This window comes from Mustela nivalis (assembly GCF_964662115.1).
Source record: "Mustela nivalis genome assembly, chromosome: 15".
NCBI lineage: Eukaryota > Metazoa > Chordata > Mammalia > Carnivora > Mustelidae > Mustela > Mustela nivalis.
Genome location: NC_139034.1, coordinates 56,204,152 through 56,223,548, shown reverse-complemented (window position 1 = coordinate 56,223,548; position 19,397 = coordinate 56,204,152). Strand labels below are relative to the sequence as shown.

The 19,397-nt window shown below is 42.7% G+C and overlaps 1 protein-coding gene across 8 annotated transcripts in view; it reads left to right on the top strand.

The window, feature by feature from the left end:
* Window positions 1-19,199, top strand: part of KLF12 (KLF transcription factor 12) — a 512,550-nt gene extending 493,351 nt beyond the window's left edge. For all 8 annotated transcript variants that reach the window (XM_082701278.1, XM_082701279.1, XM_082701274.1 and 5 more), the window contains one exon: window positions 13,999-19,199. In XM_082701278.1, the coding sequence (XP_082557404.1) occupies window positions 13,999-14,180 (182 nt within the window). In that variant the 3' untranslated portion in view covers window positions 14,181-19,199. The remainder of the gene's footprint in view (window positions 1-13,998) is intronic.
* Window positions 19,200-19,397: the final 198 nt, after the last annotated feature.

Here is a 19,397-nt window from a genome sequence, read left to right as displayed (position 1 = left end):
TGCAGATTCCATGCCTTCTCACTTTTTTACTTGCCTCATCACTTTTCACTGCTATTCCTACATTTCTTTCTTCTGATTTGACATTATGTTGAACTGGGCGAGATTCTGAAATGGTTTGATGATATTCCTACAAAGAAATTCACGAGCTCTGCGACAGCTGTGCATATTAGTGGCCTTTCTTCATAGGTCTGGTAGTTGCTTGATCAGGTGGTGGGGTGCTACTCCTACTCCCACATCTGTCTTCATTCATTAAATAACTCACTCGTATAAAACTGTGTCAGGCCTGCTGTCTAGATTTGTTGTTAGATAAAGCATAAGGCTTAGCGATGCCAAGATAATTAATCACTTAAGAGCAAACTGAATTTTTCAGGTAAAAAATCCTTTCCTAACAAGTTGTTGGTAAGTCTTGGCCAAACCACTCGTAAGTCTGAGCATACTGCTACTTGCTGAGAAACAGGAAACTGTAGTAGGACTAGAACCACCTTTGAAGGCAGCAGGTGAGAGTTTGAATCTGTCCTTGGCCCCTAACTGGTGGGCAAACTTAGACAAGCTACTTCACTCTGTGAACCTCAGGTTTTCTGTTTCATTTTTATCTTTGAACATAAACATAGCACTCTTTGGTATAATTACTGCAGGAGGCCTCGGTTTTATATCCCAGGAAATGCAGTGACTAAGCCATTGGAGGGACTCTGTGTTCAACTGAAATTGTGTATATGAATATTGATACAGATATATGTTGTTGCTGTTGCGACCAGTAGATTCAAGGCAAAAAATTGCGCCTCATTTGGTATTCACTCATCACAAGTAGCTATAATCATGTCATCTCTGTACTTCAGACCCTACTAATTTAACATTTTTATAATTCAGAAAAAGTGAAGCAAAAGCTGTTGCCTAAACAAGTCCTCTTTATCATCATTTTGGCAAAATGATGATACACATAATCTTATAAGGAATATATTTAAAGTACTTAGTAAAAGACAGTTTTCCATTTGAATCTGTGTAGACAGAATTAACAGGACACACACTTCTCGAGCATTTTCCATGTCTAAGGCATGCTGGGTTTTTTCTTGAAGAAGGCAAAAAGAGACAAAGCCCCCATCTTCAGTGAAGAGATCCATAAGTAAACTAGATAAGATTCACATGAACGGTCATGACAGAGGCCAAGAGTGCAAAGCTGTATAATAAAGGTAGAAGCAAAATGAGAATAGAACACGGAGCTGTCTGTTATGGCTAAGGAGACTGGGGACACCTTCCTACTCTGGGTGCAAAGCCCTTCTCATCTGACTTCTGTTCATCTGTGAAACCTCTGTTCATCTGTTAAACCTCCTTTGCAGACCCTATCCCAATTTCCCTCTTTCCTCAGTCATACAAACGCATGAATCTCCAAATGTACTAAACTCTATGGAGTTCAGTCTTTCATTTTTACCCCTGACCTGAAATGGCCTGCTTAGGGCCCTCCTTTCTTCCTACTTTTTTAGAAACTCTACTAATTGTTCAAAATTGTTTCAGTGTCCCCTGGTCTGTTAGGCTGTCTGACTACCCTCCCTCCCCAGCCAGGTAGAAGCCTCCATGAGCCTAGCGCTCTTGGGCATCTCCGTGTCCCAGCACAAAGGGAGCCATGTGGGAAACACGGCCGCAGTAGAAACAACAGGCCCACCGTCTTATGACATGAGGGTAGGAAGAGGGAGGCTTTGAAGATGTTGGTACGTGTGGTTTAGGAGTAAGAAATGCTGTGAACAGACATGGAGACCACAGATGGGAGGGAGCTGACATTTCCTGAGGACCTGCCGGATCCCGGGTACAGTGCTCAGCTCAGCTCTCTTAGCGCTTGACCTATTTCAGTCGCCTCTGTGAAGTCCCTGGAAGGTTAGAACACTCACCCACTTTCGTGCAGTGAACAAGCCGTGGAGCTGGGATTCAAGCTCCAGGCTCTCTAGAACCTGTACCGTTGTCACGACACCGGGTCTCAGACACGTTCGCTAGGAACCTGCCAGCCTCCTCTCCACGCCAGCCGCCTTGCCCCGTCGGCTAGCCGGCAGCCCGTACCTGTTCAGTGACGGTCATGCAGGTCCTTTTGAAGTCAGAACATAACAAGGGACTTTAAATGGTCTATTTTGAAAGCTTTTCATTAATGTGAACTGGTCTTTCTTCTGAGTCTATTAAAATTTTACTTTGTTAGAAAGCCAGTGAGAAGACAAGGACCAGAAGCATTAATGATTAAATAGGCAGCTGTAGAGTGCTGGTTCGGTGGGAGGCTCTCTGCACAGGAAGGGGTCCGCGGTGAAGACAGCAGGGATTCCGAATGCGGTGGGGGAGACAGCCGGGGCCTGGCCGCCACGTGCAGCGTGTCCGAGAGCCGCGGGTGAGCGCGGAAGCCAGGAAGGGCGGATGGGCCCTGTCTGGCGGGCTGGCGGGAGGCTGGTGGGCCTCCCCTACCCCCTCGAGCAAGCACCGGAGTGCCCTTTCTAAAAGAGAACCTGGTGGTGCCTGGGTGGCTCAGTCGTTAAGCCTCTGCCTTCGGCTCAGGCCATGATCCCGGGGTCCTGGGATCGAACCCCACATCAGGCTCTCTGCTGGGCAGGGAGCCTGCTTCCTCCTCCCTCTCTGCCTGCCTCTCTGCCTACTTGTGATCTCCTATGATCTCCCTCTGTCAAATAAATAAGTAAAATATTTTTAAAAAAAATAAATAAAAATTTTAAAATAAATAAATAAATAAATAAAAAGGAACCCGAATCCTCTGGATGAAAAGCAAAGTGCTATGGATGTGTGGCACTTGTTTTCATTTGTGGAGGTGTTACTTTAACCTGTCCTAGAGAGTGACCATGTAGAAACATGCTGAGCCGGGATTTATGATTATCTGTATGCAGGTGCCGATGCCGTGCATATTTCACTTGACTTGGTTTGGAAAGTGTTAACCTTATTTGGGCGTGCCTGGGTAACTCAGATGGTTAAGCATCTGACTCTGGATTTTGGCTCAGATCCTGATCTCAGGGTCGTGAGACTGAGCCCTGCACCAGGCATGAACTGCACCAGGAGTGAAACCTGCTTAAGATTCTCTCTCTCTCCCTCTCCCTCTGCCCCTCCCGGCACGGGGCAGGTGCCTGGGTTCTCTCTCTCTTAAAACAAAAACAAAAACAAAAAGTGTTACCCTATTTAAAACTTGTTTTAAAAATAAATTCATCTTTTACATAGCTTTAGAAAAGTAATGGCTTTTTTAATTTTTTTTTTTTAAAGATTTTATTTATTTATTTGACAGAGAGAGATCACAGTAGGCAGAGAGGCAGGCAGAGAGAGAGGAAGGGAAGCAGGCCCCCCGCTGAGCAGAGAGCCCGTGATGCGGGGCTCGATCCCAGGACCCTGAGATCATGACCTGAGCCGAAGGCAGCGGCTTAACCCACTGAGCCACCCAGGCGCCCAAGTAATGACTTTTAAAACAGCCTTACCAATTATTACCTCAGTTAAATAAATAAATTACTAAATGAATTCCCCTTCTTAATTCTTTTTTTTTTTTTAAGGTTTATTTTATTTATTTATTTGACAGACAGAGATCACAAGTCAGTGAGAGGCAGGCCGAGAGAGGAGGAAGCAGGATCCCCGCAGAGCAGAGAGCCTGATGTGGGGGCTTGATCCCAGGACCCTGGGATCATGACCTGAGCTGAAGGCAGTGGCTTAATCCACTGAGCCACCCAGACGCCCCTCCTTCCTAATTCTTTTCGTGTTAGTGCACAAATTGTTAATGACAATGGAAAGTTCAAAACATCAGGGCATCTCATGACCATGCTCTGTGTTTTCCCTTTTACTTCTGGGTTTATTTTATCCATATTCCAGTCAAAATGGTGGTGTAGCAGGAGTTGGATAGTAGTATCCCAACCCTTGTAACTTTCTCGTGTTCCATCAAAGAATGACTAGATTGTTTTAGTCATCCTGTCCTGAATGGCAAAATTACTACTAATATGAAATTCGTGAGTTTAATGAAATCATTAAAGATAAAAGATAATGAGGAGCTGTATCTTTGCAGAAACAATATCCACCCCTAAAGAATATATAAAAAACATTTATTGTGCTTGACTATTCAATAAAAGTCTTCATAACTAAGAATGAAAAGAATTATAAATATATTGTTTTAAAGATGAAAACAGTTAATGCTCATTTGAGCAGCAAAATAGAAGGCCCCATTACTCATCATATTACTAATTTTAAAGGCTTAAAATGAGATATTTGGGGCACCTGGGTGGCTCAGTGGTTTAAGCCTCTGCCTTCAGCTCAAGTCATGATCTCAGGATCCTGGGATCGAGCCCCACATCGGGCTTTCTGCTCAGCAGGGAGCCTGCTTCCCCCCCTCTCTCTGCCTGCCTCTCTGCCTACTTGTGATCTCTCTCTATCAAATAAATAAATAAAAATATTTTAAAATTGAGATATTTGTTTGCAGACCAGAACTTTAAATGGCACCAGTTTTAAATGAAACCTCCCAAATTTATTTTCCTTCTCAAAAATACATATTCTAATTCATTAGACTAGAAAAGATGGTAGAATGGATAGAATGCTAGCAATAGACTCCCTGCCTCACAAAATACTTTTTTTTTTTTCTTAAAGATTTTATTTATTGGGGGTGCCTGAGTGGCTCAGTGGGTTAAGCTGCTGCCTTTGGCTCACGTCATGATCTCAAGGTCCTGGGATCGAGTCCCGCATCGGGCTCTCTGCTCAGCAGGGAGACTGTTCCTCCTCTCTCTCTCTCTCTCTGCCTGCCTCTCTGCCTACTTGTGATCTCTCTCTGTCAAATAAATAAATAAAATCTTAAAAAAAAAAAGATTTTATTTATTTATGTTAGAGAGCACTCGAGCTGGGAGGAGCATAGGAGAGGGAGAGAGGGAATCTCAAGCAGACTCTGCGTTGACACAAAGCGTAATCTCATGACCCTGAGATCATGTCCTAAGCCAAAAGCAAGAGTCGGAGGCTTGACTGAGTCACCCAGGAGCCCCTCTTTTTTTTTTTTTTAAGTAAGCTTTATACCCATGTGGGGCTCGAACCCATAACCCCGAAGTCAGGAATCCCACACTCTACTGTCTGAGCCAGCCAGGCGCCCCCAGATTACTCTTTAACTTGACTGTTGTATGTTATATTTTTAAAAGAACGTGAGGTATTTGAATTTAAGTAGTGTCCTCCATTTAACCAACAGCATTTGTTAGCACCGAGCTGTGTGGGCCCTGGGGATACAGTGATGAAGAAAGCGCAAACCCTCCTCAGTACAGAGCTGTTGAGTGGGGCAGGCAGACAGGAAAACCAGCAATCACAGTAGGGTGTGATGAGAGTTTAGCATAAGTGTGTCCAGGGTCCCAAGAGCTACATGATCAGGCTGTGTTTGAGAAAATGTTCCTCCAAGTAGTGCAGATGGTATTGGAGTGGGTAGCACATAAGGCAGGGAAACAGAACCATTAGACGTTGGTTTCGGTGGAAGGTGGCAAGAACCTAAAGAAAGGCCACCTGCCACGGCAGGGATAAACTGGAGAGGACGGCCGGGCAGATACTTGGAAGGCAGCACGGACAGGTAGAATAATTAGGTTGCGCAGCAGAGAGTAACAGTGAGGAGTCCAAGAAATCCTCCAGCTAAGAGAAGTTCATGACTTGACTGATACCTGAGGAAGTAGGATTGCCTTTCTTTCCACTTAGCAAAACAGAAGGAGAAACTTGTCTTATTCAGATGGTAGATGCTGAGTGGAGTTTTGGTCGCAATGGTTGAGATGGCTTTTGAACTGCCATTTGGGAAATCTCTATAATGCTTAGGAGAGAGATTGAGGTGTCGACTCTTAGGAATCTTTTCCTTACAAGTCGTGGTGGAAGCCACGGGAGCCAAGGAGAACATGGGCAGGTGAGAAGTCAGTCAAAATCGTGGCAAACCTTTATGTGACAGGTAAAGGAAGGATACTGTGCAAAAGAAACGGAAAGGAAAGTATAACCAGAAACATGGGAAAATAAATATTGTCACTATGTGGACATAGAAACTCAGAAGAGCCAAACAGACCTTGAACTTTTTGCTTTCAGTAAAGTATATTTTTATTATAGGATATTTTGGTTCATTTATACTTGATTTCTACATGAGAAGGACTAGTATCTCTGTGTTAACATATTGTCTGTCCTGTAAGTACTAATTCACATTTTCAGCCTGTTTCTCCAGCTCTGACCAGATAGCCTGGTTTATTAAAGCAGTGACTTGAAGTGTCAGGAGGCAATATAGAAGAGAGGTTCAAACTGAGGGCCCTGGTGTCTGACTCCCAGGGTTCAAATCCCATGTCTACCACGTACCAACTCTGGGTGAAGTGGGGTGGGTTACTATAACTACTTCATTGGGAACTTCGTAAAGTTCGCATCCATAAAGTTCTTTAGAACAAAGTGTGGTGCACAGAAAGTGCTATGTGCTTTGGCACATCCTGTTTTTATCAAAGATAGCCATTATGGAATTGCATGGGGAAGAAAGACCAAATCCACTTGATCTCATTTACACATCGTGAAGAAGACAGTTAACTCAGACCAGACAATTCACAATTCAAACACAATGTGTTTGATCGACTTGATAAGGTCAAATTGGTCCAACAAATTATTGAATACTACATTGTTCTCTTTGGCCTATAAGTAGATTTATATTTTAAAATGTTAGGAAAATCAAGATCAAGTTGGTATCCAATTACCAGAAATCCCTTAATTCGTTTTTAATAGCAAACAGGATCTGTTTTTAACTTTATTTATGTCCTAGGGGAAAAAAAAAGAAAGAAAAATCTTGAATTTTATAACTTAAAATTAAATAACCTATCATTTGTCAGTCACTGGCTACGTGGGCTTCTTCGTTTCACAAGTGTAGGAATAGTGTGTCCATTTTACAGATGGGGAAACGGTGCTTCAGAAAGCTGAACGCTTGAGCCTGAGGTCTCATTGCTGGCTGATGATGAGCCAACATATGGCCAGGCTTTCTCCCTGATTTCAAAGCCTGTGCTATTTCCTACGGCCTTACCGCCACCAAGAGGGAAGGCAGCCTCAGTCTACCCGTCTACCCAGAGAACAAGTCAGGCACTGCATAATCTCAGCTCTAGGTTTCTGTGTCCTCATTTTAAAAGTAACTTATTTCCTCCCAGATCTAAAATAGGGTGAACTTTTATAAACTAATGTAACAGAAACCAGAAGACAAGATAGGAATCTTGATTCTGGTCCACTCCCCCCGCACCCCCCCCATATGCAAATACCATTCCTCAAGTGAAACAGATTGTCACAGAAAATATGTTGAGCCTTGAGTGTAATGAAGCTCATTTGTCAGCGTCTGGGGCCCCGTAACTTTATAAAAGTTAAACAGGGACACATTTCAGAAATGCACTTCTGAACTGGAAAAAAAAAAAAAAAAATGCCTCTGCTTCCTGTTGCAAAAGGTGTTCCTTTTCAGTTGCTTGAGAAAATATTAGAGAGAAGCTGATTTGAGAACATGGCTGTTTTGTTTGACCCAGACTTTTTCAAAGACGCATTCCTCTCCTCCGTCTTGCTCACACGTCATTTTAATATGAAAGGGCACCTGTCTTTTGTCTCAGTACACATTCACCTTTCAGCATTTCAGATGGTGAGATGGGAGGTACCTGAAAAAGTTATTTTTGTTTCGTGGGTTTTGGGAATCCATTCAATACCTGCTGTTTTCTTTAGACTTTATTATGCCTCTGCTGGGTAAATGTCATGGAAATGCATTTAGTGACTCTTAATCCTTTTCTTTAACCAAGATTGAAAGAGACAGGGGTTCTCATAATAAATCAGTTTGTTGACTGTTGCAAGGAAAAAAAAAAAACAAAAAACCTGACGTGAGTTTTCATTTTCTCAGGACACTTAATTAGACTTCTGTTTAAATAATGCCTGTGACTACAGCGCACACACACACACACACACACACACACACACACAGGCAGTTTTGCATAAAAAACTATACTTAACTTGAACCCCGAAAGTGCAGTTAAAAAGAGTGTTTTAAAACAAAACTTTGCAAGCCTCCTCGTTTGTTCTTTTTTTTTTCCCCTCTCTCTCTCTCTCTTTCATCTTTATAGGACTGTTCCACTTTAAAAAATAGAAGCTCTTGCTATTAGTTTTGGTTTGCATTTTCCTTTTTCAGTGGTTCTCATAGTGTAGTCCAGGTTTTTTAAAGAACAGAGGACAGATTGTACTCAAAAAATGGCCAGATCCTTTCTTTTCTTCTCTCTCTTTATTTTTTTTTAAACACAAAGTGTGGAAATGGCTTGGATTTGTTATGGGACATGGAGAACTTCACGCTTTAAAAACTGAAGACCTACAAGTTAGTAAACTGCTTCCCAAGGTATGGCATTGGATTAAGCTACCAATTGATCACCCAGATGGTGTCCTTTGGTTTTCCTGAGACACTGGCAACTTAATGTCTCAATTTAGCCAAGAAATACTATCTACTAAGACTTATTGGTAAAGACATACACGATACCATTTTCTGTCATTTCATTATTTCATGGGATTAGTAGAAGAAACAAAAATCAAAGATGATCCGATGTTAGAGTCAAAACTTCCCATTATTTTGAGGGATATTAACCATGCTTTCAGAGATTTTGCCACTCGAGATTCTTAAGTGTACTTGTGAATTAGACAAAAGGAAGAAGGTGGGCATGCTATTTTTATTTTCAGCTTATTTCTAGGGAAAACAGGTTTGAATAACACATTTACTGAAATCCAATTCAAACGCGTTGAAGGGCAGTTCACAATTCCTGCAGAAATTACTGGAAATCGTGTTTACCGTCACTGTCAATCAGCCTGACGCCCAGCAGCTATGTGCGGGAGAAGCACAGATTGGGAGATGACTGAGTCCTCTCTTCGACCAAGCCAACCTCTCTCCATAGGAAAATTGTCGTGGAAAATACACTTAACCATTCTGTACCTACCACGCTGACTTCTTAACATTAAATTTAGTTTTCTTTATTTTCTAGGAAGATTTTAAAGGAAAGAAGACAGGGTGGAAGAAAGATTCTGTCTGCTCATTATATCCTTTCGGGGTTCATTTATGCATACTGCAATACATCTTACAAACATATTTATCATTTAATAAGTTTTTACTCACATCAGGAAGTTTCTGTTACCCTGATTTGCTTGTAAGATCATATCCTTTTAACTGCTTTAAGGCACAAGTGTAAAATACAATGTATAGTTGAATACAATACAGTGGCCACTAAAATTGTTGTTGTATCCACTTCTAGAACTTGACTGGCCCAAAAAGAGCATTGATTGATTTTTTTTTTTTTTTAATAAAATGCTAGGTAGTAGGCAGGTATAATCAAACCCTAGTTCTCTCCTGATTGAGGGGTAGAGGTCAGGCCAGTACCTGGTCAGAGTGGCCATCTCCTCCCCCACCCCCATAGCTCAGCCTCTAATTTTGAAGAGAGATTAGAAGATAATCATTTTCTTTTTTCCCTCTTTTTTTTAAGCATGAGGAGAGAATACGCACACTCCAGTTTTATTAATGCAGCAGTAGGGGCAAGGAATATTATGCTTAAGTTTTCATGAATATTAAAAAGAAAGTATACCTTCTTATAAGAAATTTGCAAGGAAAATTCACTTATCACTCAGTTAAGCTTACTCTTTTCTGATAGGCTTTCTCCCTCCCCACTCCCTAGTGGAAAAGGTTTACATTCTTCATATGTGCCTTCATTCGTCGCTTAGCCCCTTAATAACTTATCAACTTATTTATCATTTGCAGTGGTTTTATTCAAGAGCAGGGACATGTCTGCCTCTGGTATTTTGGGGAGCTATTCCTTGTCTTTCTTTTTTTTTATTGAGATATAACTGACATTAAATCAGCTTCAGGTGTACGACGTGATTCAGTATTTGTATAGGTTGTGAAATGATTCCTACGGTAAGTGTAGGTAACATCTGTCAACACAGATACAGATGATTTTTTTGTGTGTGATGAGAGATGAGAACTTTTCATTAAGATCTACTCTCTTAGCAACTTTCAAATATGTAATACAGTGTTGCTAACTCTAGTCACCCTGCCATTGCTGTGTATTCCCATGACTTTGTTTCTCTGTAACTGACAGTTTGTGCCTTTCGACCCACTTTTCCCATCTCACCCAGCCTTGTCTTTCCGGATTGCTTACTGCCCTGGATTCCACCTCACAGAATACTTGGATTTTGCACTCAATTTTCCTGCTCCGCCTCTGTGGGCTCACAGAAGAAAGCCTTACCATCAGTTACTGCTTCCCCTGTGCCCCACCTCCTGAAATGTCCATATTAGAAATGATGCCATACAGCTAAGCTGTTTCTGATCCTTCCCTCCTGTGCCTGCCTTCCCAGACTCAGTAGAATAGTAACTGGTCAAGGTTCGCAGTGGCCTTGTAAAGGGGTTGTGTAGAAGCATTGTTCTTTTGGTTACCAGATAAGAGTAAACTTAATTGTCTGAGTGATAAGTGAATTTTCCTTGCAAATTTCTTACAATTTATACTTTCTGGGGCGCCTGGGTGGCTCAGTGGTTAAGGCCTCTGCCTTCGGCTCAGGTCATGATCCCAGGGTCCTGGGATCAAGCCTCACATCGGGCTCTCTGCTCAGCGGGGAGCCTGCTTCCTCCTCCTCTCTCTCTCTGCCTGCCTCTCTGCCTACTTGTGATCTGTCTGTCAAATAAATAAAATCTTAAAAAGAAAAAAGAAAAAAAAGGTATACTTTCTTTTTAATATCCATAAAAGCTTAAGCATAACATTCCTTGCCCATATCACCTTTTAATAAAAGTATATAGAGATATTCCTGACCCTACCCCGTCCTGATCTTCCTGTTAAAAGAAAGACCTTCTTCATCTTTTAAGGAGCAGGGAAGATCCTAAAGATATTTTTAAAACTCAGATCAGATTGAGTGAGCCTTTTCAGAGAGTCACTCAGTCCAGAATTCTCAATTTAAAGTATTTGCCATGAAATATCATATGTATTTATTACTGAGTGGGCTCTTAGAATTTTAAATGGTGTCCTATGAGGAGAATAAGTGGTTGTTTTAAAGCCCAAATATTCCCTCACCACCCATCCCAAATTAACAATGTGCATTATGTATCCCAATTCAGTAAGTTAACATAATCAGGAAGCCTGCGGAAGGCTCAGATGACCCCTTACACCAGGGGTCAGTAAACTTTCCATAAAGGGCCAGATAGTAAATTTCTAGGCACCGCAGGCCATGCGTTCTCTGTCGCAGGGCTTGGTTCTGCCTTCAGTGCAGATAGCCTGAAACAGTATGGAGACTCCTGTTTCAACAAAAACTTATTTATGGATGCTGAAATTTGAATTTCATGTAATTTTCACATGCTGTGAAATAGCCCTCTTGATTTTTTTTTCTCCAACCACGTACCAAGTATAAAAACCACTCTAAGCTCAAAGATTGCACAAAAAGCAGGCCACAGACTAGATTTAGCCCCGAAGAGCCACTCTCTGCTGTAGATTTTCGAGTAGAAAGGACATCAAGTGTCATTATTAAACAGCCAAAATGAAAGGAAAAGTTATACTATTATAATTGTGAGGAAGAAATTAGAGAATATTAAGTGTGTACAAGGTGTACACACACGGTGTAATATTAAGGTGTACGAGGAAATTCCGAGAACACCTGAGACAATAAACTGTCCCCATGGTGGGCCATTCAAAACTCTACCATCCTTCCTGAGGTGACACTGGAGGCTCTCATCCTCTCCTGGCCTCTGCTAACTTTCCAGGCTTATCCCACCTACGGGTCCCCTACCTCCCTATCCAGAATGGCAAAGGGAGTCAAACATATATGACACTTTGAGCATCCATCCTTCAATTAAGAAAACCCACTATTCTTTCCTTTCCAAACCTTGCACTCTGGACTGGTTCCAGTCTGGAGAGGACTGGGAGATGCCTGTTAGTGACAGAGGCCACCAGCTGAGCGCAGTGTCCCAAAGATGGATGTGTTTTTGAAGTCGTGATTTCTGTCCAGCTCAGCTTGTTAGAACCCATGCTCCTGATGTGAATTCAAAAACACACAGGGAGGACATGTAAATAAAAGCATGGTAACAGTTGCCATTAATATACTATGCAGGAGACCCTCAATCTTTTTCAGTTAGGGGTTCTGATTTCTGTGTTTGTTTGTTTTTTTAATTTCTGTTCAACTTGGTCAGTAGACACCTGCAAATGAAGATTTTTGTCTCTGTAGGGCATCTAGAATGAGTCAGCGGTTGAGGTTTTGGGTTATTGCACTCAGTAGGCTTCTCCTTGAAAGGAGCCCTTTCAGAGTAAGCTGGAGCTTTCTGAGGCCCACAGTTAATGCATCAATATTTCTGGATTTAACTGGTCTGTGCTATTTACTCCCTTCTGAAAGGGTCACTTGATCCTAAAAGGACCCATATAGATAGCATTTATTTCAGGGTTGAATGGAAGTTGTTGGGTCCAGTTCAGACTGGTTCTCCCATGTAGGCATCACCTGTCTGCTCATTGATAGGGCTCAGTGGTTCCGTGTGTGTGTGTGTGTGTGTGTGTGTCAGTTTCACTAATTCATACAAGCATTTGTTTGATACTTACTCTAGGCTCCAAAGATATTGAAATGGTAGAGGCACTGACCTCCATGTATTCAGAAACGGGTGGAGGAGAAAGGCATCTGAATAAAACTTTTATGATATATTGCGGTACATGATATAAGTAAGAAACGAATGATTTGGGAATACCTGAGAAAGTAGAAATAACTTTGAGGGTGTGACAAAGTTTACATGGGAATAAACTATGCATTCCACTGCAGGACAGTGAAAAGCACTGGATTTGGAGCCAAGTACATTTTTTTCTTCTGACATTGGCAAGTTACCTTACTACATTGAGCCTCAGTTTTCTCATCTGTAAAGTAGGGTTAAAAATACTCACCCTCCGGCTCTATGCATAGGAATCTGCAAAAAGCTCCCTTTCCTATCTTAGGCCCTTTTGACCAAAGACTGCGTGTGGCCAGGATGCCTGTTGTTGACTATTTGATGGGAGGAACAGGAGAGATCACTTTTATGTGGGGTTGCATGGGGACAGGGCATCCATTCTGAATGAGAGCCAGGAAAAAAAAAAAAAAAAACACAACAACCCACACCTGGGTCAACCATTGTCTCTCTCCCCCTGGGAGTTCATTTGGACAATGGATAGTGTATCTTTTCCCAGCAAAGCCTTTGCATATTTTACCGTCCTTACAAGTTGACTGAAGGACCCGGTCAAATTACATACTTCTTCAGACGGCTTTTCACCATGAGTTTCAACACTGAAACCAACTTGATGATTCTTCAGGGCTCACCCTAATTAAATCACTGAAAAGAGTATTTAAACTTTACACTTGTAAGCTATCTAGGATTCTTTTCCAATAGACAAGCAAAAACTAGATGTTTATGAGTGACATGTGCTTCATTCATACCTAATTTCTGGTGAGCGGAGGAATGCTTTTGCCTTTCGACGAGATTTTGTGCCTATTCCCCATGACTGATAAATGGACATTGTGTCCTAAAATAGCTTTAAACCATCTAAGTGATACACATTTGGGGAAGGGTATTGAAACCAAATGTAATTAATGACCTGATATAGTTCTTCGTGAGTGTCAGCACTAGAGCCAAATCAGCCTAGGCAGAAAGCTAGAATGCCTCTTTAGTCAAGCGGTTGTGGTTATATCCCGTAGGGATCAGTCTGGCCCTTTGGATGCTTTGACCGTCAAGTACCGTCCCCGTCACTGAGGAGGCAAGTGTTAAAGAACGAACTGGCCAGATGTCACCACGGTGGCCAGATGTCACCACGGGAGGGAGGCGATGGAACGTGCTCCCTGTCCCCACCTGACTGACCCCCACCCCACCCCACCCCACCCCACCCCGCTGGCAGGGTGCAGAGGCTTCCTGACCAAAGATGACCACACGGAAACCCCACGGAGAGGGACAGTGTCCCCACCCCTAGTGCTGGCTTGGTTCTTGGGGGCGAGTGATGGAGCACCCAAAGCGTGTGTCCCTTTTTCTTCCAGGAGAGAAACCCTACAAGTGTACCTGGGAAGGCTGCACCTGGAAGTTCGCCCGCTCCGACGAGCTGACAAGGCATTACCGCAAACACACGGGCGTGAAGCCGTTCAAGTGCGCGGACTGTGATCGCAGCTTCTCCCGGTCAGACCACCTGGCCCTGCACCGCCGGAGGCACATGCTGGTGTGAGGAGTGCTTCCCGTCCAGCTGAGCGTAAGAGCTGGGTCTCTTAGCGGCACCCCATTCAGCAGGGCTGAATCCCCTCCACAGTGTTAACGCAAAAGGGCGTCACCATCCCACGATGTCTGAAACCAGAGCAGGAACAAGAAGGAACCCTTCTCCTTTTCGGTCTGAAGGTAACCCCCATCGCGACTGCACGAGAAACGTCTTCACGCTGGCCTGGGAGATCCGTGACACAAACGCTCAAGAGACAGGCACTGTTTCCCCGTGCCGTGTCCTCTGCCGTTTCAAGATGTTTGTAGCTTGTACGTTTTCTGAGCTGTCAGACGTTTTGTTATCGATCCCTTAAAGGTCACCTATCACCAGCCGATGGCTAGAGCAGGACCTTTCAGATTGGGATTCTTCTCCCGCACCAAACCCCCCCCCACTCTGCCCCCTTCTTTTTACTGAAATTTTAGTTCCTGTCTCAGTAAGCTAGAACACACATCCAGTCTGTTTCCAGCGAGCAGCATGAAAGTAGAGAAGAAGCAGCCTGTTGGAGAGTTCCATGACCTGAAAAGAAAGGGGCACTCAGGTGGCCCTTGGCAGTCGCGCCACCCGCCACTTGTCCTTAGGCCATGCCCTGAAGAGAAACCGACATTGAATCTTTCATTTGTTTGTCGTTGATTGTTTCTGTTTTGTTTCGATTCCGTTCTGTTCATCTGTCGGAGCAGAGGGGCAGCGACATTTCAGGTGGAGCGTAGTGCCAGCGTCTGCCCTGGCGTGGACCGGCACCGAGGTGTTCTGTAGTTGAATAGGAAGAGCCTGTCTTAAAACAAAAAACAAAAAACAAACAAACAAACAAAAAAAACTACTGCCCCACTTCAAATCGCAGTGTCCTGTCACCTAGGCATCATCTCTTCCTGCCCCTAGTATTTGATTACAAGGAATCAGGGGGAAGGAAAAAAAAAAAAAAAACTTTCTTAGACACACTGGCACCAAGGTAAGAGGTGGGGCTGCTCGGGCAAAGTCAGTGAACATGAAAAATCAGACAAAGCAGAGATGGGATAAAGCGCCTCTTGAGGAGAAAAGCAATAATGAATAAAAGGACTTTCCTACAATAACTTCACTGAGGACTCACGTTACCACAATTTTCATACTTACTAAAGGGATTGTAAAAAACACCCCTGTGGTTTAGCGGTCTTGGTTACAGGGACAGCACTGAGGTAATCTTTCTGCTAATTTTGTTGTCCTGCTTGGTGGAATACCACAATTAAAGATTATGCTCCCCTTTTCTTGTTTGAAAACAGTTATTTGGTGAACAGAAAGGCCAAGGAGGCATAGCAGGGAATTAACCCTTGGGTTAAGTGGTCAGTCCTCCTTGGAACCGAGTCAGTGGAAAGGGAGTGCTCCCCGAGGAAAGCCTAACATGGTGCTAGTTTCCTCACTTGGAGAGCCAAGGCTAAGTGACTCTCCATTAGGTTCTTCTATACAGATTTCATTTTCTAAACTGTATCAGACCCCAGGGGTTCTGCGTTGACACAGACAGGGATGTTGAACCCACTCATTCCGTGCTGAGGGTGAGGGGAGATGACAGTCCCGTCAACCCCCTAAAATTATGAGCCTTTCTTGCGACTAGTGCAGTATACAGTAAACAAAGCAATACATCACCAACAAGCATTCTTTCAGAAAAATTATCATATTTTTTTTTCCCCCACTAAAAGCTGTTCTTCTTTCAGCTGTACGTGGCTAAGGGGCTTGGTGACTTTTTCTGTTATTGTTGTTGTCGTTGTTGTTAAGATTTTTTATAGCTTAGATATAAAAGTTTGCCAGCATAGACCTTTGCAATGTATTTTAATTACAAACACTTGATTTGGGGAATTGCACAAATTAACCTCACAATATTCCTAGCTCGTTTTTAAAATGTTTGAACATTCTGAAATAATTTCCTGTGGCAGAACTGTCCTTTTTAGGATCATCCCCTAATTCAGAGAATCTTATTCTGACGAAGCAAGGAACGATAAATCATTGAAACAAGGACAATTCATGTTGGATGGTATTAAAAGGAATTGTTTTAAATGTTCAAGCAACAGCATAATGATGTTCAGGTCAAATTCTATCTTCAAAAACTATGTGCTCTGCATTTTCTGCCAGGTCTGAAAAACTCATCAGGCAATTTCCCTCGAACAAGGGCTTCGAGTCTATTGATAAATAACTTTTTTTGCTACATAATCTATTACCCACCAAGCACTGTTTTTTTGTGTGTGGTTTTTTTGTTTTGTTTTGTTTTTGTTTTTTTGGCTTTTTGTTTTGGGGGGGTTGTTTTGTTTTGTTTTCTTTGGTTTTTTGGATTTTTGGGGTTGTTTTTTTTTTTTGTTTTTTTACCAACTGGAAAGTTTTTTTATCTGTACTGTATACAATTCCTACTTCTTATTGCCTGTGACCATTTTGGGTAGAAAAAGGTCTCTTGCTGCATTCTAGCACTGGTTCCTGGTCATTGGCAAAGTACACGGAGAGTGGCCAACACAGCCAAGCCACCCTCGCTTTTCCTGGTCCTGGAACCTGGCTGGCAGTCAGTAGGTGAATCGCCCAGCAGCGGTGTAGACTTGACTCCATTCTGCCTGCTCTCAGAAGATGGGCCGATCTCTTCTGTGCAAAGAGATGTCTTGAGAGTGTCACAGGTAGAAATGGTTTTTAGAATTCATAGAACTGACAGGCAGTGGGAGTTTCCTGAGTGACGGCTTGATTTAAATTTAGCACAGAGCTAAATGGGCTGCTCCTCTCTGATCACATAGGAAGGGTTCAGGGAAGTGAGCTTTTTCTCCTCACCCTCTGAGAGTGGAAATCAGACTGAGATGGTAAGTTAACCGCTGAAACTGTCGGCGTTCTGCCATCTCCCAACCCCCCTCCGCCCCCTTGACACGCTCGATACTTCTAAAGAGGGATCCAAGCACAAACAGTGAGTGAGTGAGTTGCTGATCTCACCCCAGGACTGGAACTTCCCCAGGGCTCGTCCTGGAACAGAACAAATTCTCCCTGGTGAGTTTTCTACTAATGTTTCCCCTCGGAAAGGAAAGCGGTTGGGGAGAGAAGGAATTGGGTTTTCAGGTAGGAGTATCTTCGGGCGTGGAGAAGCCTCCTCATTTCATCTGTGTCCATCCTAGCCTCTTTTAGAAAAGCACAGTAGGAGATGATGAACACCAGAAAAGGCACAGAATCCACAGGACTTGTCCATCCCCTAACTAGAAGCATTCTTTGGTTTTAACTCTGGAGCTGTTCAGTTCGCAGTTGGACATGGGCGCGTGTTTGAGAACTTCTCCGCAGACTGCCGTGGTGGCTTGAGAAGCTGCAGGAGGCCTGGAGGTCTCTGTGCGTTGTAGAGATGGAGTTCAAGGCAGTTAACGTTCTTTGAAAAGTTACAGGTTACCCTGAGGTTCTAACAGATTCCCTCCCCGTATTCTGACCTTAAGTTGTTAGGAAGCAGCCTCACGCTTCCCCATCGGCCTCCGGCCTCATCCTGTCAGTTATGTGTGGACTCCGGGAAGCCTGCCTGATGGCTTGTCTTAAGTTCTATTAAGACGTTTAGACTAAACTTCCTAATGGCTTTCCCATAAGGAGTATCCTACTTACTGCCTGCCGTCCCTTCGACAAAACACTATAGGACATTTATTTTCAAAAGCAGTGGAGCAACAGTAATACAAACTGCATTTTTAAAAAGAGCACTTTTTATTCACTTGAGAGTTTAAGTGGAAAATAGGAAGAGGATGGTGAGGGGGAAAGAACTTATAAGATGCTACAGTGTTTACAAATGCCAGTTCTAGGGGATTCGAAAGGCCATTCTCCTTGTGGTTGAAATTTGGAATAGCTTATACAAAGATTGTGTTCCCTTTTATACACTTTTTTTTAACTTCAAATTTTGCCACTTGTGTTTTAAACGTAAATATAATTCTGCACTTTGAAATCAGTTCATTCAAACAGTGACATGTATATGGATAAAGATGCAGTATTCCTTATTCTGTACTTTATTTATTATACGTACCAAAGCTGCCATTGAATAAATCCGGTAAGGTGAGGCCTTCAGATATACTAAGTAATCGCCTTTGTCCTGTTGTTATGACTGCTTAGAAATGTGGCCACGATGTTGTTATAAAGGTGTCCTCACACAACGAGGACGGACAGTTTCAGCAGTGTTCAGAATGCCAGCACCCACGACACGCTGAGTTTTCACATGAGGGACTGAGCGGGAGAGAATTCCCACGGATCACATTAGGCCCGGGAAGCCTTAATACTCATAGTCCATAGCCCAGCCTCCGCTTCCGCTCTGCACTCACGCCTGTACATGGAGGAGGTAAATGTATTCTCTAACTTCATTGCCCAGATCTCTTCCTTCAGTTTTTCCCAGGTAGGGCATCTCATTAAAACTAGTCTTTCCATTTGATTTGGTCTCATCTAGGAAAGGGGTTTGGTAAGTCGTGTCTTCCGTATGTATTTCTGCTTGTCCCCACACTGCGTTCCACTTACCCATACAGGCACCCCCAACACACATGCCAGCACACACACGGCAGCCAGTGGGCCAGCAAATATCAACAAAGAACTTTTTTTAAAAGAATGAATTTGTAATAATCCATGCTGTCTAGAGATGTAAGTTATTTACCTTATTAGGGAATCAGCTTATGATGCTATATATGACTTTGCCTGCATTTTATAGTTAAGAGGTGTACATAAAAATTTAAAAATGCTATATTTTCACAGCTTCATTATAGAGTAATGTCTGTTTAGCGACCCATGTCCATTGGTACTTTATGCTGAATACTGTGCAGTTGCAATAGAAATTCAGATTTTCGTAAGAAAATGAAATAGGAGGATACTGCATCTTTAAAAAAAATAGAGTGAAAATATTTTGCTGTATTCGTAAACATATGTGATAGTGGAAAAGTATTTTCAAACTCGCAAATTTTACAGAGGTTGTAAATAGTTTGATGAAGTATGTTGGGAAAAAAAAAAGAGCTTCTAGTTTTCATCACAATAAAAAAAAAAGAAACTTGTTCAGATATGCCTTGTATATCTTACAATTAGCAATATTGCCATGGGAACTCTGTTCTCCTTTGGCAGAGCACATTCCTTGTGCTCTGACAAAACGGAGTGGCCACTCGTGTCCAGTTAGCCAGGATGGTTTAAAACACAATGAAGTCATTTTAAGTTGCAAACAACTGATTCCAAATTCAAAATGTCTTTGCCTGGAAAGGG